At 37.5% G+C, this 24,803-nt stretch overlaps 1 protein-coding gene across 2 annotated transcripts in view; it reads left to right on the forward strand.

Annotated features, from left to right (window-relative positions):
* Window positions 1-24,803, forward strand: part of LOC145256355 (uncharacterized) — a 218,071-nt gene that overhangs the window by 130,275 nt on the left and 62,993 nt on the right. For both annotated transcript variants that reach the window (XM_080115174.1, XM_080115173.1), the window contains exon 3: window positions 23,256-23,355. In XM_080115174.1, the coding sequence (XP_079971300.1) occupies window positions 23,256-23,355 (100 nt within the window). The remainder of the gene's footprint in view (window positions 1-23,255; window positions 23,356-24,803) is intronic.

Genomic DNA, 24,803 nt, shown 5'->3' on the forward strand with positions numbered 1-24,803 from the left:
TTTCTTTTTTTTTTTTTTTTTTTTTTTTACAAAGTCAAAAACAAGTTTCCTTCTACAAAATAACCAAACCAAACACAGCAAATAAATATTTGAAGATATATAAAGAACTTGAAGCACAAAAACTTTCTTCAAAAGTTACTAGATTTGGCATTAAATAAACCAAAAAGGGTTGATACGCTGTAAAACGAAACAAACCTTAATTAGAAGTTCAGTTGATATGATCAGATATCCTGGGCACGAGAGCAATGAGGGGAGCAAACTGCAACACTGACCATATTATGATCCAGACACAAGTGAGATTCAAACTGAGACACAAAATAAAGATAAAGAACCACCCCCCTAAGAAGCTGGATGTCAACGGCTTGAAATGTCAAAATGTAAGAGAAGAGCTGGTGAATGTTCTCAATGAGAGACTTGCTGAACCAACGGGAAATGTAAACTCAGATTGGCTGCCCTTCCAAGAAACTGTTTATGAAACATCCAAAGAGTGCCTCGGGCTGGTCGGGAAACGCCATGAGGACTGGTTCGATGAGAACTGCGAAGAAATCAAGCAACTCATCAACCAGAGAAACGCTGCAAGAAGTTCAATGTTGTTCAGGAACACTAGATCCATCAAAGCAAAGTACGCTAAGGCAAACAGCAAGCTCCAGAGCAGATGTAGGGAACTTAAGAACAGTTGGTGGATGGCTAAGGCTGCTGAACTAGATTCTGGCTGACACCAATGACATGAAGGGTTTCTATGGGAGTATGAAAGCAGTCTGAAGCCCAAATGTGATCCATCCCGATCAACTATTTGCAAGTGACAATTCCACTCTCATCACTGACAAATGCAAGCTTCTAAAACGATGGACTGAGCATTTCAAAACATTGCCAAACTAGACGCCAGACATTGACGAACGAGCAATAATCAACCTGGAGCAGTTCCCGACATAGCACTGGATGGACAGATGCCCTGACAGATGAACTCTGCAAAGCAGTGCTGATGTTACGGGATGGCAAATCAGCTGGGTCTGATGGCATATACCCTGAGATCATCAAGCAAGGAGGACAATAACTACTTAGCACTCTCTGCACAATCATACAGAGTGCCTGGACCACTGCAACTGTCCCTCAAGATTGGAAAGACGCACAGCTAGTGACCATATTCAAGGGAGATCGCAGGCTGTGCGATAACTACAGGGGTATATCACTGCTCTCAGTCCCTGGGAAAGTGTTCGCTCGTGTTCTGAACAGGCTTACAGTGCACGCTGAAACTTTGCTACCTGAGGCACAATGTGGATTCTGTGCAAACAGAGGCACAGCGGATATGATCTTCTCACTCAAACAGATACAGGAAAAGTGTGTGGAGCAAATATGGAGCTGTACATGATCTTTGTGGATTTTACGAAGGCTTTTGACACGGTGGACTGAAGCACTCTTTGGGAAGTCTGCTGAAGCTTGGCTTTCCTGCACACTTCACCAGCCTTGTCAGAGCCATTCATTCAGGCATGAAAGCCACAATTAAGCTGTAGGGCGAGCTTTCCGATCCGTTTGACGTGCAGAATGGTGTCAGACAGGGCTGTGTCCTCGCTCCAACTCTCTTTTCACTCTACCTGTCAGTTGTGCTTCGGCATGCCTTTAGAAATTGTGATTTTTATACGATCTAGGCCAGGAGCAGACCTTTGCAATGTCAATGTATACAAATCCGCAAATAGAACAACAAAGATACTCATACGGGAACTCATGTTTGCTGATGACACCGCATTTGTAGCGCATAGTCACGAGGATGCTCAGGACATAATAACTCACTTTGCAGGATCAGCCAAGGCCTTCGGATTGAAGGTTAACATCAAGAAAACCGAAATGATGTACCAACAATCCCCTGGATCACCAGCAACAAGCCAGCCAATTAAGATTCAAAACCAGGAGCTTTACAATGTCAGCAAATTCAAATACCTACGGACCACGGTCATGAACAACAAAATGGATGAGGAGATTTCTACAAGAATGGCTAACGCCTCCATATCCTATGGAAAACTCAAACAGAAGGTCTGGCAAAATAAAGACCTGACTTTCAGAACTAAATGCTTGGTGTACCGCGCCATCGTCCTCTCATCACTCTTATACGGTGCAGAAACTTGGCTAGTGTACAAACTGGTAGCCTGCAAGGTCAATACCTATATGATGAGACACCTCTGGCAGATTTTAAATGTCAAGTGGTATGACTTTGTCAGTAACAGGGAGATCCTATCACAAGCCAACCTCCCAAGCATGTATGACCTGCTCATCCGGAAAAACCTGAGATGGGCCGAGCACGGAAACAGAATGGAGAACTCTCGACTACTAAAACATATACTGTTTTCACAACTGGAGGATGGGGTACGAGTAATAGGCAGACCTAAGCTCAGGTTTCGTGACACCGTCAAACGAAATTTAAAGGACAGGTTGATCCCTACTGGAAGCTGGCAGACCCTCAGTCGCGACTGTGACAAGTGGAGAATGATGGTTCACAGGAAGTCGTTTTCGGACATGAAGGACAGCACATGATGATGATGATATGATCAGTGTTATGCAGAGATCCAATGCTACTAGGGACCCAACTCTTATATTGTATGCATACAAAAATATATATGTATGTGTGTATATATATATAATATATATATATATATATATATATTATGTTGCATGGATACAAAATATATATACAATCTTATATATATATTGTATATAAAATATATGTATATCTTATATTGTATGCATACAAAATTATAAGTACTGATAAATATGAGAAAATAAAACGGTTTGAATATCATTGAATACTCGGTCATCGCCTTGTCATTCCATCCCGATTGGGCTAGGTGTGACGAAAGTATAAAAGGCGACCGTTACCTTCTCATTAGAGATGATCTGTTTTATTGAAAAGCTGTGGTATTTTGGTTTCACTTGTATGCCAGAAACTGAACCAATTTTTTTTTTCTTTCTCTTGAAACCGTTCGTTATAGCGTTATTATTTGGTGACCTGTCTCCGTATATTGTTGAAAAGATACCAGACATTGAGGTTTTAGCTCGGTCAAACCTTCCGTTAGTACACACCATGTTACAGCAGCCCCAGGTTTATTGGGCAGGTCATGCCTGATTCAAGGCTCCCAAAACATCTCCTTTTATGGTGAACTGTTCAAAGGAAAATAGCCTGCAGGAGGACAGCAGAAACAGTTCAAGGACAATCTGAAGATCTCCCTCAAACAGTTTGGTTTGAATTCTAACTCATGGAGGGGAGGGGGCTTCTTTTATTTCTTTTTCTTTTATTTCTTTTTTTTTTTTATTTTACATGGTAGTCACCACTTATGAAGGCCCGGAAGCCATGCTGGGATAAGGGTTATTGCATGTGCAGTAATCAATGGGATAATATCGTAGTAATTGTTAGTAATGGAAATTTGATAAAGTGTCTTACTTAAGGGGGAGGTTCATCAGGAATTTGTTTATGTTGGACTTGAAGAAATCCAAGTTGTAGTCAGGTGGGAAACAGGCAAACGGAAGAGAGTTCCACTGGTGTGCATTATAAGAAAGAAGCTTTGTTCATGGAATCTACATCTTGATTTAGGCACAGATAAAGAGTGGGAAAAATTATTGACAGTGATTTCAGCTAGACGGATGTTTTTCGTGAAAGATTGGCGAGGTGGGGAAGGGACCAGAGATTGGAGCTCAGATAAGCACTTGCCATGGAAATAATGCTAAAACAGACAGGCTCACAATGTCTCTTCTGTGGGAGAGAGGTTGCAGAGAAGAGAAAAGGGCATCCCTCACTACGAAGTTTTTTGTACTCTGTCAACTAACCCAAGACAGTTGTTCCTAGTGTGTCACAACTCACAAAGGGGCTACAATTGCGTAATTTGCATGCAATGAAAAATGCAAGAGGAAACATAACATTAGAAAAGACAGAGCAATCAATACTTCTGATACAAAGTTATTGCACTGGTGTCCAACATGTGGGAAATACATTAGAGCGCAAATCGGTCTAAAAAGCCATCTTCGAACTGACAGAACAATTGCATGATCACTGTTATCTTCGCAAACGCAAACATCGTTATTATAACGGCCATATTGGAAGGTACGTGGTGGAAAAATCATTTGCATTTTAAATCGTTTATCGACACTTTCGTGTGATGGTAGAATACTACATAAATATGTCAATTCCCACCTTTACCTAGCGTCAATTACACAAAGAAAACTGTTTGAAATTTCATTAAGAAAAAGAAACTATTTAATATTTGCATGAAAGAGTAACTAAGATTAATTTTATTTATGTATTGTTTTTATTAGCAAAGCACATTACATTTTTTTAAGCAAAAGTTATTCACTCTGAACTAATGTTGAAACATCCTTTGTCGATTTTTTTTTTTAATGCGGATTATAAAAAAAAATGTTTGCTTTTTTTATTACATGTAATGTGTTTTGTCAGTTTAATTTGTAACAATTATAATACACTAGCAAAGATACCCGCACTTAGCACTGGACTTTGCTGACACCCTTGCAGTAAGTGGACGTTGTAAGAGCAACTATTTCTTGAGGTGTTTAAAAATTTTTAACAACCTCCTGAAGTGACTGAAATCCAATTATGAACTTTAAAGCAAATAAGGTTATATCAAAGTTGACATCTATATTGACATAAAAATTGAAACAATTACAAAGAATCACAATGGTTGACATTTGTTTAATTGGTTGGGGGAGTGGGGTGGGGGTGGAGGAGGGTGATCACATTCAAATTCACAAAGTTGGCTGGCGCCGTGGTGACGAACCCCAACTCCGTGTGCACCATCCCTGGGTGGGTGGGGGGGGGGGTATGAAGAGCCGCACTAAATATGACCTTGACTTTTAAAAATGATGTGCACCATCCCTAGGTTGGAGATCATGTCGGGTTTGGTCATGATCTCTCCAGTGGTGTGAGCTGTAGGAGAGTATATGTACATGGGCTATGACCGGGACCTTTATCTTGAAAAATGATGTGCACTATCCATAGATGGAGGACAACCATGCCAGGTTTGGTCCTGATCGGTCGTAGTGTGGGCTGTAGGAGAGTTGCACACACACACACACACACACACACACATTTGAAGGTTACTACTTTATACATATAGATGTAGCCAGTTCGAGTACATTTTTATTTTTGCAATTTGTTGCAAAGTGTTGGATTTTTTTTTTTTTTTTTTTTTTTTTTTTTGGCGACGAAATGGGTAGGGGTGGACGGTTTAGGCAACTCGAAGCCCTAAAACCCAAACTCTACATGAAAGGGGAAATCAATGAAACCGTCTCCTTATGTGGCAACTCCTTCATGACTTTTGGGTAAACTTAGAACAGTGCAAAGATGTAACAGATAGACTCGAACTGATGCAACTTATGATATAATGATGGGACCAATTATACAGTTTCACTTTTTTTTTATGCAATTTATATGTATGACCATACATGTGTGACCAGTGTTATATTAGGAATAAGCGTATGGCGGTGTAAACCAAACAATATAGGTTTAAATTTTAAATGATTGATTTCTTAATCGTTTATTTAAAAAACAAACAAAACAAACTAAAGTGTTCAAAGTTTGTGAGAATGTTCAGGAAAGAAGATTTTTGGCGTAAAGTTAATGTTTGTAATTTCTTGGGAGAGAAAAGTCGGGTGCTAATAGGACAAATGATGAAATAAGAAATGTAAATGTTAATTCTCGCCGTTGGGGCTTCCATGTGGAGAAGTTGATGAATGATGCGCATGAAAGTGATTTACGTCTGGAAAAAGAAATCCGACGGAGCCGATGATCACCCCATGCTGGTTGACTGTGATTCTGGGCTCGACTGACTCGTTTGTTTGTCGCAAAGGCTGACGAGTTATAGTGGCGGCGTGGACGTAGTTGTGAGCAAAGAGTTTTAATCATTGGCTTGAGTTTTGCTTTTTAAATGTGTTTATTTTTTTTTGTGTTTAAATGCGTTGTAGAGAATTGTCTGTTTGGTGTATGTATGCATGTGTTATATCGATTTAAAGCTGAGAAAGTTGTGAATGTAATCTAGTCGGTGTTGTTGTATTGTTGCGATGTTTCGTGAAATAGATATTTGCGTTTATATGCTGCACGAGTTGCGTTTACTGCGATGTTTGTGTTTTGTATTTTGGTTTTTCTTTTGATGTGCGGCCTTCTCTGGCGGTTTTCTTTGAAGCGATGTGCGAGCTATTCTATTGATGCGTATACACGAAAAAAAATGGGCTTTCAAGTTGTCGTGTGTATTTAGTGAGTTCATTTGTATTTCATCGACGAACGGGTTTGTCTTAGCGTCGCCATTATTGTCGCTGAGCAGCTGCTGCTGCTGGTTTCTGGTTTATTCATGTAAATATGGAGGGATATGCGCTATAAGACCATACATATATACATGTCTTAATACAATATTTTACATGTAGAATGTTCGTACTTGCGTCGGACGGTCAGGTGGTGCGTCCGTGATGCTATATATCAGAATGTTTTCCCTTCATCAGGCGTGTTTGAATTTCAACTGTGCATGGCAGGTTTTATTGTAAATGGAGCAGGTTTACAAGAAATTGGAAATTAATTTATATTTCAGATGCATAATTTATTAATATCAGACGTGTGTTGTTATGTGATATTTAATTGTTTTTTTTTTTTGGGGGGGGGGTAATATTAATATTTAGTTTTAATTATTTATCTTTGTATTAACTAAAAAAAAAAGTTTCAAAGTCCTCTGCCGAGTGCGGATGTAAAATTCGTTTATATTACACCAGGTATCCCATTGACTGAATCACCAGTGACAATCTCAGTTGGTTCCAGATCAAAGAACATTTTAGAATCTAACAAATACAGGTCAACATTCTAAGCTGAATGCAACATTGAACAATATTCATTCATTTTGAAGATTTAAATAATAATAATAATAATAATAATAATAATAATAATAATAATAATAATAAATAATAATAATAAATCATTTAACGGTTATTTTTAGATGCACTACATCCTGAAAATTTGGTTGGTTCATTTGGTTGCTCTGCCCCTGGCGTTTGGGGGGCAGCATTTTCATTGGTTCTACCCCTCCCCCGCCTCCGGCGTTTGGAGCAGGGCTTCATTCAACGCACAAATTGAAAGCATTATTTATTATTACATTTTCACCCCCAAACAAGGCACATTGCCACTTTGATGTAGGGGGCTATTATCAGGGACATAAGCACCAGGGGTACTATGTAGGGAGTTGGGCAGCAAGATGTCGGTTCAACTTCTGCATGTCAGTACAGTTGGGGAAGCAGGAACCCGAAAGGGAATTCTAAAGTCTAGCGGTTCTGAGGAAGAGGCTACTGGAGTAGAAGGCTCTTACATCTAAGGATCTCTACTGTGAAGGGGTGGGATTTAGCTTCTTGTCGGGTTGGTTCGGGGTATTTACGTCGAGGGGGCACAAGCATGGCTTTAAATACTATCAATTGCTTATCTGCGGTTTAAATATTTTTAACCTATCACGGGATTTTTTTTTTTTTTTTTTTTTTTACCAGTTGCGTATAAATAAAAATTAAAAACAACTCTATTTAAAATAAATCTATTTTAGATCATTAACTCAGCACCATCCCACCCTATCCATCTCGATTACTTTAGAAAATCTTTTCGGGTGGAGGAAGCTGTCGTGTTGGGTCTGTTTTTGACCCAACTCTCTTAGCTCTACCCACAACGATTGTACGTAAACATTCTTTGCTTTGGAATTTGTGTGGGCGGATCTTAAGAGAAAATTCTGTTGTTGTACAAACGACTTGTATTTATTGACGCGTTTGATTCTGATATTTATTAAAACTAAAAAAAAAAAAATAAATAAATAAAAACTCTAACAAAAAACACTGCAATTAAACGTAACGTGTGCATAAAATTGTAATAAATAAAAACTAGTTGAAGTAATTGTCTCTCGACGGGGTCAGAACGATAATGCGAAATATTTGGAAGTTTTGATCGGCGGACGAGAGGTCTGACATTAAAATTAAAATTGCAAACATATTTTTGCTTTCGTAAAACATTTAATGAAACTGCAAGTATGAAGTAGACCATACTAGCGTAAAAATGAAAAACTCGTGAAAAGCAGAGGGAGTGGGGAAAAAATGAAGACTAATTTCATATGAATTGTTCAAATAAATGATGAGTGAAAAAAATGCAAAGACAATAAAATCGAAATTGTTTGTAAAAGTAAAGAATCCAAAGGTGAAAAAAAAAAAAAATCCAAAGACATCAGTTAATGGAAGATATTTCGAAGATCTTCCATTAATGGTAAAAAAAAAAAACTAAAGTTAAATATGCTTAATACTGGATGAAACGATAAAATTGTCGTCCTAAAGAAAACAATACCACAACTTTATTTTAAAACTTTTATTAAAAAAATCAATTCAGTTAACTTGATTATGTAGTAAGGCTGACATCTATTCAATGTAGCAGTCTTCAGCCTCAATTACTGCCTAGATACAGGTTCAGAACTTGGAGCATGCCTTTTCCTGAAGTGCCAACGGGAGCTCTGCAGCGATCAGGCTGATTTTGATGTTGTGGGAGGTCATGTTGGTGATGTTCTCAACATATGACCAAACGAAGTAGGCCAGCGGGTTCTGGTCGGGGGGAAGGAGGTGGGTTCAGTGAGAGAAGGGTATGAAGTCGTAGCGCTCTTGCTGTAGCCAAGCCTGGGTCTCTTTGGACTTGTGGACCGGCGCCGAGTCCTGCTGCCACACCCAGGGTCTACCAGCGGCCACCTGATTGCACCAGGGGATCACCACGCTCTTCAGCACATCCAGGTACACTTTGGTTTTGACTTTCAAGCCGACTTCAAAGATGTGAGGTGGCATGATGTGACCCTCACTTGAAACCACACCAAAGACCATAACCATCGCTAGAAACTTTTTCATCATCCTTGGCACATCCCTGGGCTTCGTGGCAATCCAGCAATGCATTTTGAGGGTGCTGGCAATGGTCCTGTTGTCATAACTTGGATCGGTAGAGAGCATGAGTTGTACAGCATCTCCAATCTCGCTTGTTGAACATTGTGTCACTTTCAGACATGATAAAAGGCTCCTATCGCTCTTGGAGTAAAAAAAAAAAAAATAATAATAATAAAAAAAAAAAACTTTTCGTCAAACGGAAATGAAATTATGTCATCTTTTCTAGGGCGACAATTTTATCATTCTACACTGCAATAAAGAAATGAAAGAATAGACTAGTCTATTATAAACAAAAGGGAATATTACCACAACTAGCAATAGTATTTAACCCACAGTTGGTAAAAAGGAAGAACTATCATATAAGCAGGAGTAAAACTGATTTTGGATTTTTTTGTTAATATTCAACTTGCTTTACAAAATCTTTCTTTTTTTTTTCATATTCAAACAATCCCACTCGAGATCAATGGTTGACCCGACAAGTCACATGTTATCACACACCAAAAAAAAAAAAAAAATCTTTATCTCATGAGAAAATCCTAAACCCATTGATGCACGCATTTTCTTCCGGATTGTCTTGGTAATTGTTTGCTGTGATTCGCTCCAGCATTTGTAAGCATATTATGTCATAGTCCAATATCAACCCTTGCTTCCTTGTCGAGGGGTGGGGTTAGATTGCCATAGTGAATAGTATTGCAGGCTGCGATTAGTTATGCACAATTCGGTAAACGTACAAAATTGTTGACAATCGAACTCAAACAGAAACAAACAAACAAAAAAAAACAAGTAATGTAGGCGTATTATTTGGATTATTCAGAGTTTATTTAAGAATAAAAAAAATACATTAAAGAAAACTTTATTATAAACTATGAGAGTTTAAATTACTTTTTTGAAATAAAATATTTCCATATGAATATATTTTAAATATATAAAAAGAATTATAGAAATATAAAAAAAAAGTTTATTTTTTATTTTATTTTTTCATGATAAAACAAGTGTTTCCATATGGTTTCGTATTTCGTTTCATGCTTAGTCACTTCCGTTCCATATATAGCTAAACTGAGTCTCTTTCAGGTGTCTTAACTTTGTGTATTGAATTTTTGGACTTAACCTTGTGTGTGTGAATATATATATATATATATATATATATATATATTATAATTCTCACTCTTTAATTGATATTAAAAGTTTACTTTTTCTATTCGAAACTTATTAAAACAAACTTAATATACCCAGTTACGGATATGCAAGTGACTTCATAAAGGTTAATTAATTTGCACATTCGCTTGAAAAACGAGTGTTTTAGCGGCGTGGTTTTAGCCTGTATATAAAAAAAGCTGCTAAGTAGTCAAAACTGAAAAAAAAACAAAAAAAAACAGTTAACGTTTGTAGGAGTAAATTTAACTTCTAAGCATGTGTACATATACATTTTTTAGCTTAAAATCACCTAATTTTTTAGCCATTTTTATCCATCTGACGATAGCTTAGACAGTAACAATGAAGGCTGAAGCGCTAAATAATGACTATGGCTGGAGCGCTGAATGTCTTGGTTTCGATTTCAGCTGATGGCACTAAAGTCTTTTTTTTTTTTTTAACTATATATTGGGTACAATATAATAATAAATACAAAATCTGCATAAGTTAAAATATCATTTAAGCATATTTTACGACCGGGCAACTCCAGGCAGCCTGCTAGTATTGAAATGAAAATAAGATGGCAAAACGGGTGCAAAAACGTTGAAAGCGCAGTTCCAGATTGGAGGAGTTGGAGAGGGGGGGGGCAGAGCTTCAGAAGCTATGCTCCAAACTCTGGGAGCTGAGTGACAAAATTTAATTCTGTGATTGCTATAAATTATTTTTTTTATTTTTTTTATTTTGTGAGTTCTTGACTGTTAACTATTCTGTACTTTATCCTAAAAATCAACTTCGATTGGATCCATGTGTTCATTTACCAGCTGTATTTAATCAGCATTGTCCAGGTGGATGTATATTGGGGGGGGGGCTTAGAGAATAAGTAATTCCAGATATATTAAAATTCATATCCTATTTCAGAATACATAACACTCCATGATTGAACTCCATTATCATCTTTCAGAATGTGAACCAGATTTTGGATTCAGGAAGTGAAAGCATTTTTCTGGTTTAAATTGCGAAGCAAATGAAACCTTGTTTCTTGAGATACAATAAAAAGCATCAATTACTACACTCTATCCTTGACTCGCTCTTAAATAACGTAAAAGAATTATAGCAAAGCCCTTGGATGAACAACGTTCAAACTTTTATCTTCTGTTTTTAAAAGTAGAGGATTTTTTTAAATATGAAAATTGAAATCGCAAGATGCTTAAAAGATGTAAAAAGAAATTCTGTATGGATTTGGGGTGCCTTAAACCTAATATTCTCAAGCTATGTAGTATTGCTAGTTAATTGCTATATATCTATTACATTATAAAACTCAAATCGTCTTGCTTGGGCGTTGAAACCGTGATTCTGTTTCCACTTTATGATGTGCATGCGTAAAGAAATAAAAACACAGCCATGAAAGCCTTTTTTAATCAATTTTTTCGCATTTAAAATATGCAAATATTGTAAATCTCTCTTGCTTTTTTATTTTTTTTTTTAATTTTTTTTTTTAATTTTTTTTTTTTTACATCAGCATTTTACGAATTTGTATTTTTTATTGCAAATTGGAATCGTTTTCAAACAAAAAAACAAATTTTTACGATTTAATGTCTTTTATATATTCTCTAGTTGAGTTTGAAGACAACAAAATTCCTCAAATCAGCTTGCCCAATCGTTGAAACAGTGTTAATAAAAAAAAATACTTAACTGTCAACACATAGCATCTATCTTTTTTTATGAATATTTTTTTAATTAGGTTTGCGTTACAAATAAAAAAATTTATACAAAAAATCAGACAAGATTGAAAATTGAGTGGCAAAATACTCTCAATTCCTAAATGACAGGAAACCATTTCCCTAATCACTGTTATGTTACTATGCAGATTTTTATTTTTACATTTTAAACAATATAAATAAAACATTTTATAATTTTCCACAAACTTTTTAATTTTAAACCACGTAAACAATTTTTTAAAACAAATTGTTCCTCATCTTTCATTTAATATATTTTCTTGCTCCTCTTAATAGTGTTGAGCTTTTCTTATCTTGATAAGGTTTTGCTTTGTTGAAGATGTCTTTGATAACATAATTGTATTTAATCCTACTCTACGTCTACTTCGGAGGTCATTGTCGCCTCACACTAGAATTCTCCATATGGACTCTTGATGTTGATGTTAAAGACGTTTAACAATCAGTTCTAAATGAGTCTTCTCGGTGTTGACGGTTCTGTAGCAACTATTACGACTGCTATGTGGCATGAACACAGACAAAAAAATGAGCCACGCGCATGCATCACACAAACGTTGCCGTGTTTATCTGATATTTTGATACAGCAAGGCATCGAGGTCACTTCCTTCTGACCTTTCTTTTTCTTTTCTTTTTCTTTTCTCTTTCTCTCTTTATCTCGACACGACAATGGACACAGGATTCGTGTTGCTTCCAAAAAATACATGCACGTAGAACAATTTTCCTCCTGTACACGTGGGCAAATATTCGCGTTAAGCCTGACTTAATTTCATCATAAAAATTAATGGACTGCAATGAAAAATTGAATTAATTTCACCAACAACATTAATAAACATTTAAGAACTGTGCCTGATCACACGTGTGTACACACACACACACACACACACACACACACACACACACTTATGTTTTTTACTGTTTATAATAAAAATATTGTTTGTATCGCTCTGTACTGTTGGAGTCGAGAACATGCATATTTATCCTCTACAGTTCTGTAACGAAGCACATATAAACGCATGTGAAAATATTAGCAGCTGACATTAAGGCACATATGCAAATTGGTAAGTGTATGCCAGCTTGCGTCACAAGAAAAGGAGAGAAAAATGCACCACGTGGTGAGGAGCAGAAAGAAAAACACTTCCAGGTGAGATGAATATCTGGCCCTCGTGGTGGCGGCAATAGACTTTTGAGCTGGTGTTGGGATGGCCGGGTTTTGTTCATCTCGTGGCAGACCAAATAAACAGTAAAAAAAAAATAGCAGGCATTGTTTGGAAAGTAACGATAATAAATGCCTTTTGCTAAATCAGAAAAAAAAAGCAGTCGGATTTGTTTTTTGTTTCTTTTGATTTTTTATTTGTTTATTCGTTTGTGACGGTACCAGATGGCATGGGGATCCGAGAGAGGTTTGGAGTGCAACAAACACAGTTCGGGCGTTACCGCTAGGTTACAGTTTGATTCTTACTATTAACAGTAATAATTAAGAACAGCATCCACTTATGGCTGATGGGATATGATTTTTTTCAACAAACTGTTCAGTTGAAAATTTCATGTAGGTCCCTGAGTTCATAAAGACTGACCTGAAGGTTAAAGATTACACTGGTTGAAATGTGAAAATAAACATTAAAATAGTTTGAAGCTTCTTTCCCACAGAAGAGACGTTGCGAGCCTGTCTCTGCTCTATCGCTATTTTCATGGAAAGTCCTCGACTGAACTCCAATCTATTATCTCCCCCCTCCTGTTGAGACGAGTCGTACCTGATGTCCAACTCCATCTAAAACTGAGCTCCTCGCCAACCCAACAAAATGTTTTCAATTTGTGAGGCTAGAAAAAAGAATACTGAGAGGAATTTCACTTTTTTGAACGCAGGAATTTAGATAATATATCTAAAGTAAACGGTTTAGTTTATCCAATGAATTTGCCATTTCGAATGTAATTCTCAAAAGTGGTTCAAATTATATTTGGACATTTTCTCAATAAAAAAAATTTACTTTAATACTTAAAATTAGTACTAACTGACAGTTTAGCCTATATTTCTGAGCTTAGCAAATAAAGGTTATGGGATTGTGTTCAAATAAAATACTTTACCATGACTCATATTCTGATTATAGTTTTATTAATTACAATGTTTTTCTAACTTAGACCGTTATCCCCCTCCCACCCTTAGTTCTTGCTTCCCTTCTTCCTCGTTTGGTCCATTGTTTTCTCTCCTCTTTAGTCTGCCGTTTCCCACTATCCCCCCCCCTTCTTTGGTTTCGCTGTTTTTCCCCCATGCCCTGTTCTTTGTTTCTGCCGCTCTCCTTCATCCCCTCTCTCTCTTGGGGTCCACTGTTTCCGCCCATCCCCTCCCTCTTTGGGTCAGCCGGTTTCCCCCCCCCATCTCCTCCCTCTGTGGGTCAACCGGTTTCCCCCCCCCATCTCCTCCCTCTGTGGGTCAGCCGGTTCCCCCCCCCATCTCCTCCCTCTGTGGGTCAGCCGGTTTCCCCCCCCCATCTCCTCCCTCTGTGGGTCAGCCGGTTTCCCCCCCCCATCTCCTCCCTCTGTGGGTCAGCCGGTTTCCCCCCCCCCATCTCCTCCCTCTGTGGGTCAGCCGGTTTCCCCCCCCCCCCATCTCCTCCCTCTGTGGGTCAGCCGGTTTCCCCCCCCATCTCCTCCCTCTGTGGGTCAGCCGGTTTCCCCCCCCCCCATCTCCTCCCTCTGTGGGTCAGCCGGTTTCCCTCCATCCCTTCCCTCTGTGGGTCAGGCTATTCCCCCCCCCTCCACCGCATCCTCTCCTTCTGTGGGTCAGCCGGTTTCCCCTCAGCCCCCCCCCTCCATCACATCCCCTTCCTCTTTGAGTCAGATGTTCTCCCTCCCATCCCATCCCCCAGTTTTTGGCTCTGCCATTTCCCACCCACCCCTCGTCAGTCCGTTGTTCTCTCTCTGTTATTCCTTTTTTCCATAGGTCAATATTTTCTACCTTTTCGTTTACTATATAATCTCGTGCCGTCTGTCCATTTCCATCCAAAGAGTTGATATCATTGCTATCACTTTTATCACGTTTGTTGCTTTACCATGCCTCCTAGTGCCCGGATGTATCCAACTGTATCATATTAAAGAGTTGATGCAACAGGCGGCGCATGATATGTAACCGAACCAACGAAGCGCGTAAGGCATCCATAATTCAACTAATAGTAAGTTTATTCAGATAATAACCCTAACAATAACTACAATAAAAAACGATTATAATTTTATGTTAGGCAAATTTGTTATGGAGTCAAAAAAGTGTTCAGTTTTAATGAAAGCAAATATTAAGATTTGTATTATTCGGAATGTGCTTTGATGAACAAGGCTACTTCCTCTACCATGCTAGAAAACTACTCATATCTACCACTGGTCTCTCTCACCTAGACAGGTTTCAAAAAAGTCTTAAATCTAATAGGTATGACATTATCAACCAAGCTCCAGCTTATGTCTATTATGGACATTATGGAAAAGGACAAACCCAAAATATGTAACTTACGAACCGTGTGAATTTATTATGTGCGACTGGCACTAGATATGTTTATAAGAAAAGAACAGGAGAAAAATCTCTGCATGTTCATACTGAATGGCGTCAAGGGGGAAAGAGAGAAAGAGAAAAAAGTTGATAGCGCGACCTATCAGTTCAAATATGTAACTCTATATCCGATAACCAACCTTGATTCCAGTAACGCAACTGGCCCTGACAGCATTCCTATTATAGTGCTCAAAAAGCTTCAACCAGAACTAGCTCTCATACTTACAAAGCTGTTTAAGTGTTGTCTTAAGGGAAATTGCTTCCCAACACCCTGGAAAACCTCATCAGTTTGTTCTGTTTTTAAAAATTTAGGTGATCAGTCGTCTCCCTCTCAATACAGACCAATAAGTCTCCTGTGCATCATGAGTAAGTTGCTGGAATCTGTGTTAAACAGAAGTAGTCAACCACCTCAGCAAAAATAACCTCAGTGACATGCAATATGGTTTCTGTTCTGCTAGATCTACAGCAGATGTGCTAATGGTTATATCTCATGGGATTAGTGAATCTCTCGACAGAGGCTTCCTTTCTTGGGCAATTGTTCTTGACATATCAAAGGCCTTTGATAGAGTATGGCATAAATGTCTACTCCACAAAATCTCCAGCTACGGTATAGCTGAAAATATCTCTTCAATTATTAAATCGTTTCTCGTCAATAGGCTCATAGTGGTTGATTGGCAGAAATCAGAAGCTCTCAGTATAAATGCTGGAGTCCCTTAGGGGTCCACGCTGGGCCAACTCTCTTCCTGATCTACATCAATGATTTCCCTAGTCACATCCTAAGATCATTCGTAGATATTTATGCTAATGACACGACCGTCTATGGCAACACTTCAAAGGCCATAAACAACCAAGTTCTCTCTGATGCTCTCTCCTCTGATCTTGAACACATTGTGTAATGGGGAAAGAGGTGGCTGGTTACTTTTAATACATCTAAAACCAAGCTTCTATCTTTATATAATCAACACTCTGATCTCCTATCTGGCATTAATTGGAATGAATGGCTCTTGTCTTGGGGAGGCTCCATGTTTTGACAAGCTTCTAGGTCTGACCTTTACTCCTGATCTGAAATGGAACCTGTGCATCAAATTTGTTACCAAGGCTGTTGAAAAAATGGTGGAATCTTTCTATTGCTCCAGTAGATATCTCACTGCTGATGCAATTCTCTACCTGTAGAAGAGCCAAGTATGACCAAGGATGGAGTACTGTTGCCATATTTGGGCAGGAGCTGCTAGAAGCAGCTTATCCTGCCTTGACAGAGTTCAAAATAGACTTTGTAGCCTGGTAGGGGATGCTCTTTTCTCTTACCTGCAGCCTCTTTCCCACGAGAGACGTTGCAAGCCTGTCTCTGCTTTATCGTTATTTTCATGGCAAGTGCTCATCTGAGCTCCAATCTAGCCCCCCCCCCCCGGCCTGACTTTCGCAAAAAACACTCGTCTAGCTGAAACCACTATCAATAGTTTCCCACACTCTTTATCTGTGCCTAAACCTAAACGTAGATTTCATGAACAAAGCTTCTTTCTCAGAACTGCACGTCTGTGGAACTCTCTTCCGTTTCCCTGCTTTCCAACTGACTACAATATGGTCATCTTCAAGTCCAATGTGAACAAATTCTTGATGAACCATCCCCTTTAGTAATCCAATTTATCAAATTTCCACAACTAACGATTACTATAATATTTTCCCTACTGTATACTCCTTTACCCTTATCATTGCTCGGCCTTGATAAGTGGTGACTCCTTTGTAAAAAAAAAAAGGTCTCTAACGTGAAGATATTGTGCATTATGTCTGTATATATGTTGCATATGAGTAAGGCTGAAATAATAGTTTGACGCGTCTATATATTACCCTTCCATGCAATATTGTGCCCATGTGCCTGTTTTTTACAGGTACTTTAAAGGAATGTGCTCTGAACTCCTAGCACATGTGCCCCCTCAACTTACTTACCTGACAATTAACCTGACAAGCAGCAAAATCTCACCCCTTCACTGTTGAGATCCCTAGATGCTGAAAAGCCTCCTAGTCTGACGGATTTTGCCCGCAGACTGCTAAACTTTGGAATTCTCTCTCTGTTTCATGTTTCCCTGACTCTACTAACTTGCGAAAATTTACTTGTAAAACAGGCAGACGAATGCAACATTTTCATCGATAGGACAGAGGCTGAAGCCTAACTGACAATTCAGAACCAATTAAGTTAGCGACTTTGCGTAACTTAAAGTTTCAGTCAAGAATGTTCAACAGTCTTAGTTTTATCACCATTTAATGATAAACACATATTTTTTGACGCTTTGTCAGATGAAGATTGATAATTCGTATTGTGATTATTCAGAATGCTGTTCTCATCTTGAGTGTTATAACGTTTCGGTTGCAACATCCGATATTATTATGTCGTCTCTTGTCGAACTCTGCTTAAAGTTTCCGTAATTCATGCTAGAATTGTTCGATAAATTACACAATACATTCACTTGTAAGATTTTCTGCGGGTCGAACATTCAATCTTAAGTGCGTGCAATACTCCAAATTTGATTGAGAATTAGGACTTCTACCCAGCCATGGCTGTCGGGAGCTGTGTGTATCAAATAAACTTTTACGTTTCAAATTCCGTGCAGATTCCCGAGTTTGACAGACACATTGTCAAGTTCGATAAGATACACTTAAAGAAGGTGAGATGTTTCAGCAACCAATACATTGTGCGAAGTTAAGAATAATTTGAATTGCCAATCCTTCTGACAAAGTATTCTCTTGGGATTGATAATTCGTATTATTGTGACTATTCAAAGTATTGTACTCATCTTGAATACTATTTGCATAAGGTTTCGGTCAGTGTTACCTTCGGTCTTCTTCAGATGTGTCTTGTCCAACTGTACAATCTGCATGGGTCTGTGGCGTAGTGGATAAAGTACTTAGTAACATTCAGGTGTTAGATACACTCTTCTCAAAATACAACTTCAAATTAGGACTTCTATCCATTCATGGCTGGTGGAATGAAGGCATGCTACTTCCCATGGATTAAATAACGGATTCTGTTCCAAATTCCACGCAGATTCCAGAGTTTGACATAATATACCTGAAGTTCAAGGGTTACATAGATTGAAACGTGAAAATAGCACTCAAGATGAGAACAGTAATCCCAAAAAATCCAAAGTGAATAATCAATCCTCATCTAAAAACTTTGGAAACATGAAGTTTCTTTGATACACTGTGGTAGATTGTTCTCGTTCTATCAACTCTGACTGGAACTAGTTATAAAAATAACCTTATTGTCTTCAAACCTCCATTCACTTGGGCCGTCTCTGGTAATAGCAACATACTACACCTCCTCTCAATCCTCCTTCACCTCGAAAGCAATCGATGCGAGATAAGGCTTCTGGAACTGATTTTAATTTAGTGAAAGTCAATGTCTCTATTAGTCAAGGCCGTCATTTGGCCAGTTTTGAGTTTTGAGTCATCTAATGTCATTAAACGTTTTTAACCTGTAGCTGTCACCGATCACTGTTAAATAACACACTCGCACACACGTTTGTATTATACTGAAGCTGAGTTAGTCTAAGGCTCATACAAAATACATGCTAAAATATTCCTCAGTTTTGAAATTGATTTATTTTGAAAAAAATAAATAATTTCCATTTTTATTGTTTTGGAATTTGTCTTTCAAACAAAACCCGCAACTCGAGTTTTAAGTTTCATTTTGAGCTTAAAATGAGATCTGTTTTCGCCACAAAATAATTTTTAAAAAATTGCAAAATCGATAAACATGTCTTCTTACAAGAGTCCCTACATCTAAGGTCCCAAATGTCGCTTTGTCTCTCAGACTAACCGTCCCCCACTCTTGCTCGTTTTTCTGCTATTGGTAGCATTCTCTCTATTTCTCTTTATTGGTTCCCCCGACAAAGAAGGGATTGAACTTAGTAATTCACTCCCGTTCATTTGTTAACACTTTTCTCAATAACCACGCCTTGGATTTAAAAAAAATTTTGCACAAACATTAGTCATGATGAAAGGAAATTTTTCACTTGTGAAGACGCTCCTTGCATGCGCGGCTTGTTTACATTTGATATCGGATATTGGATTCTTTTTAATAACAAGTTAGTGATAACAGGCACGCGGGAAAAACAAATGAGAAATGGCAGAAACACTAGAAGATGACCTCCAATCAGTGATGGAATGGAGACAAAAATGGATGGTCACATTCAATGCTGCCAAGACTAAACTTGTTTCCTTCAATAATTACAAGAAGCCTTCTCAACCACCAATAGCAATGGCTAAAGATACATTATCTGAACGTCGCTTAACGTTCACAGGGAACATGAGTTGGAACAGATACATTGAGAGCATTGCCAAGACTGCTGCAAAGAAGGTGGGCTCTCTCTACCGTGCTAGAAAGTTACTTACTCCTGAAAGTATCCTGTACCTCTACAAGATCATCATTCGCCCATGTATGGAGTATTGTCACATTTGGCTGGTGCATCTGCTACTAGTCTCACTCCTGGACCGGGTTCAAAAGAGTCACGAACCTGATAGATCCTGAACTGTCATCTAGGCTTCAGCCTTTGTCCCATCGACGAAATGTTGCATCTCTCTGCCTGTTCTACAAGTATTTTAATGGTGAATGCTCTGATGAACTACAAGCACTTGTGCCCCCTCGACGTAAATACCCCCGACAAGTAGCAAAATCTCACCTCTACTCAAATCACTAGATGTAAGAAGGCGTTCTACTTTAATAGTTTCTTCTCCAGAACTGCTAGACTTTGGAACTCCCTTCCGGGTTCTTGCTTTCCTAACTGTACTGACATGCAGAAGTTCAGGTGTAAGGTGAACAGACATCTTGCTGCTCAACTCCCTACATAGTATCCCTGCAGTTTGTGGCCCTGATAGTCCCCCCCCCTACATCAAAGTGGCACTGCCTTGTTTGGGGTGAAAATGGAATAAAAAAGATAAAGACGACACCTGATCATTTCTTCTTTAACAATTCTTTCAAGTTTTTCTTTCTTTTCACATTAAAAACTGCTGCTGCTATTAGGTCATTATTTAAGATGCCGTCTATTTTAAACATCTTCCAAGGCGAATAAATTATATTTTGAAAGAAATTAAATTGAAGTACTTTTTTTTTATTGTAAAGAACATGGGCAAATCCTTCACAAGAAAAATTGCAAATCAGAATAAAATATTAATTTGTGTAAGAAGAAAGCTATTGATAACAAAGATTCAAACTTTTTTTACTTTATATATTAGGAATATCTTTATATATTAGGAATATCTTATTTGAAATCTGGTTTAAGTCTGTATGAAGTGACTGGACTGATATCGATCCTATGGATCGAACTGCATGGAAAGCAAGCATGAGACGTTTACTCCAGATTGCAAGACACTTACAGCACCTGTTTAAAATGCCAAAAAGGTATCTGACCTTCGGGCTAGGATCCAAGTGTAGTATCTGTTCTGATTCTACACTTCAGTTAATTTATCCTTAGTCAATCTCTGAGACACCCTTCTATACTAAGGCAATTTGTATTTTTGACTACTGCCAGAGTGCCCCCTTTTTGGAGAGCTGGGTTTCTCCCCACATTAAAAACAACCTTGTCACATTTTGCTCTCGTGGGGAAGCAAATAAATACAAAAATACCAAAACCTGGTGATTTAGATGTTTAGTCGGTTTTTTTTTTGCTGTTTTTGCCTTTTTTTTTCTTTTTTGGGCCTATTTTTCTTTTTCTTTTTTTTTTTTTGCCTTCTTTTGTTTTTTGTTTTTTTTGCCTTCTTTTGCATTTTTTTTGCCTTCTTTTGCATTTTTTTGCCTTCTTTTGCATTTTTTTGCCTTCTTTTGCATTTTTTTGCCTTCTTTTGCATATTTTTGCCTTCTTTTGCATTTTTTGCCTTCTTTTGCCTTTTTTGCCTTCTTTTGCCTTCTTTTGCCTTTTTTGCCTTCTTTTGCCTTTTTTTGCCTTTTTTTGCCTTCTTTTGCATTTTTTTGCCTTTTGCCTCTTTTTGCCTTTTGCCTTCTTTTGCCTCTTTTTGCCTTTTGCCTTCTTTTGCCTTCTTTTTGCCTTTTGCCTTCTTTTGCATTTTTTTGCCTTCTTTTGCCTTCTTTTGCCTTCTTTTGCCTTCTTTTGCATTTTTTGCCTTCTTTTTGCCTTTTTTGCCTTCTTTTTGCCTTTTTTGCCTTCTTTTTGCCTTTTTTGCCTTTTTGCCTTATGCCTTCTTTTTGCCTTTTGCCTTTTTGCCTTCTTTTGCCTTTTTGCCTTCTTTTGCCTTTTTTTTTGCCTTTTGCCTTTTTGCTTTCTTTTGCCTTTTTGCCTTTTGCCTTTTTACCTTCTTTTGCCTTTTTTTTGCCTTTTGCATTTTTTTGCCTTCTTTTGCCTTTTTGCCTTCTTTTGCTGTTTTGCCTTCTTTTTACCTTCTTTCGCCTTCTTTTGCATTTCTTTTGCCTTCTTTTTGCCTTTTTGCCTTCTTTTGCATTTTTTTTGCCTTTTTTCATTTTTTTTTTTTCTTTTGCTTTTGTGTTGCTTTGTGTTAGTTTTGCTTGTTTCTGAATTTTTTTTGAGATGATTGATAATTGGTATGTGAATTATTCTGACTATGGTTTTCATCTTGGATGTTTTTCGCACAACATTTCAGTTGCGTCTTGTAGAAGAACGTTTTAAATACACAGGTTGAACCATGACCTGCTAGAAGTTTTCAGAAATTTATTCTATTATCATCCGTAATGGGTATTTCTGGTACTATCAAATCTTGCTTCCTGACCTAAAATGCACCAAGCAGTGTTTTTTTTGTTGTTGTTGTTTTTCCTTTCCCTTTGCAAAACTCAATCATGTTTTGCAAAGTAAAAAAAAAAAAAAAAACATGAATAAATATTTAAAAATATAAATAACTCGAAGCATATAATCTTTTTTCCAAAATTACTGGATTCGGCATTAAATAACTCGAAAAAGGTCGTTAAACCTTTGACCTCCAGAAAATAATCAGTTTGAACTGATTATTTTTTAGCACTTATATCCATTTTGCTATGGATTTCTTGTGTTTTTATTTTTTTCACAATGCTTTTGATCACGCCGTTCACTCTAAGTAGAGTTTTCACGAGAGATCGTGAGGATAAATTGAATTTCCAAATTTTCTATGTTGGCTTAATTTGATACTGAAGATTTTTTTTTCTCTCACTCACATGCCCTTGCTCCGAATTCGTGGCATTGGGCCGACATCAGTGGATTTTTTTTTCCAGTGGACAGTAAAAATAATTAAAACAAAAATCATTAGTCAAACACAACTTTTTTTTTATGGCCCGGCCACTGCCAGATAGCCCTACTAGCCTTTTTATATAAGTTTCATGGAATTTTTGTAATTGTAGTAAATTGTCTGAAACAACCGAAGCAAACCATACCAATGGTTTAAACTTTCAACCTCAGAAGATAATCAATTTGAACAGATTACTTAGCAATTATGTCCATTTTGTACGGCACAATCACGTTGACACATTGGTTCTTGCCATATCACCAAAGTTAAGCAACAATGAGCCTAGTCAGTACCAGATGGATGACCGTTTGGAAGACTAAGCGCTGTATGTAGCATGCAGAGTTGTAGTGATTACCAGGTTGGTATATGGAGGCACGTTTAACTTGCTGGGGAAGATGCACCTTTAAATTAAGACGGAAAGCAATGGGAAATTACCGTCTTTACTTGTCTTCCCGGGATTACCATGGCTCTACAATTTGGAGTGTTGTGGTCGCCGACGCTGTTAAAGCAGCAGGGGTGCTGCTGCTGATATCCATTTTTGCTATGGGTTTCTTGTGTTTTTATTTATTTATTTTTTTTTTATCCTCAATTTTTCCCGACACTGTTCTCTCTCAGCACAGTTTTCACAAATGATAAATTGAATTTCCGAATTGTTTCCATGTTGGCTTAATTTGGCACTGAAGAATTTTTTGTTATTTTTTCTTCCACAGAACCATTGGAAAAAAATCAAGAATGCTGTACAATGGACGCCTTTCATCCAACATTTTAAAAAGCATAAATATCCTTGGATACAGTTGGCTGGACATCAAGGTAATTCTACTTTTTTTTTTCTATAGATCTTATCTACATATATAAATGGCTTTTATAGCTATATATATATATATATACATATATATATATATATATATACATATATATATATATATATATATGTATATATATATATGTATATATATATATATATATATATATAAAATAAACTTTTGTAATCATTGCTATATATTGGATAATAATCAATAGTAAATTGGCTCTACAATAAATATGGAATCTGCATGAATTAAATATTATATTTAGTCATATTTCATGACTGGGCAACGCCGGGCAGCCTGCTAGTTTATTTTATAAAAGCAACTAGAAAACTGCCTTATCCCAGGACGCATACAATGAACGAGTTTTATTTAAATATTAAAATCAATATATCATGCTACTAAATCTTATGTCTAGAATCTTTGATTCTTATCCTTAGAATTTCTCCTATATTAAAAGAAAAACAAAAACTTATGCACCTACCACTGATGGAATAAAAAATATCATATTCCAAAATTCACATAAATTGATTGGGTAGCTTTTAAATAAGAAAATAACATTTTATGAATAAGGATTGACTGCCTGACATCGCCATCTTGAAAATAATCTCAGAAAACAAAGAAGATAACTCAATAATTCAAACCTGCGAGATTTTTGTAATGTCTACAAATTCCCATTGTTTAAAAATAATTTGGGGGGGGGGGCATAAGAGGTCTTCAAAAGAAATTGGAATTCGGAGAATCCTGTTTAGTCAGTATAGTGATGACTATGAATCAAACTTGGTGTAAATCTAAAATATTCTAATTTTTAAAATCGAAATGTGCTCTTGTTGCAAAGAAACGGAAGAATTGGCTGGTGAGAAACGATTCGATTATTTTTTGTTCAATGAAACTCTGAAAATATTGTCATTTGTTTTGTGTGTAATGTGTGACGACCTAATTGAGCGTACGCTTTTGCGATTATTTTTTTTAATGAAAATTGAAGCAAGGAATCTCCCGAGGGCGACAATTTCTATGTTGTCAATCGTGTTGAGTCTTGATTTAGGACATTTTCTTTTCATATTTTTCCTCCCCCTCTCTCTCTCTCTCTCTCTCTCTCTCTCTCTCTCTCTCTCTCTCTCTCTCTCTCTTCGTGTCTCTCTCTCTCTCTTCGTGTCTCTCTCTCTCTCTTCGTGTCTCTCTCTCTCTCTTCGTGTCTCTCTCTCTCTCTTCGTGTCTCTCTCTCTCTCTTCGTGTCTCTCTCTCTCTCTCTTCGTGTCTCTCTCTCTCTCTCTTCGTGTCTCTCTCTCTCTCTCTTCGTGTCTCTCTCTCTCTCTCTTCGTGTCTCTCTCTCTCTCTCTTCGTGTCTCTCTCTCTCTCTTCGTGTCTCTCTCTCTCTCTCTTCGTGTCTCTCTCTCTCTCTTCGTCTCTCTCTCTCTCTTCGTCTCTCTCTCTCTCTTCGTCTCTCTCTCT

This window comes from Euprymna scolopes, chromosome 32 (assembly GCF_053919585.1).
Source record: "Euprymna scolopes isolate OS-2025 chromosome 32, ASM5391958v1, whole genome shotgun sequence".
NCBI classification, from domain to species: domain Eukaryota; kingdom Metazoa; phylum Mollusca; class Cephalopoda; order Sepiida; family Sepiolidae; genus Euprymna; species Euprymna scolopes.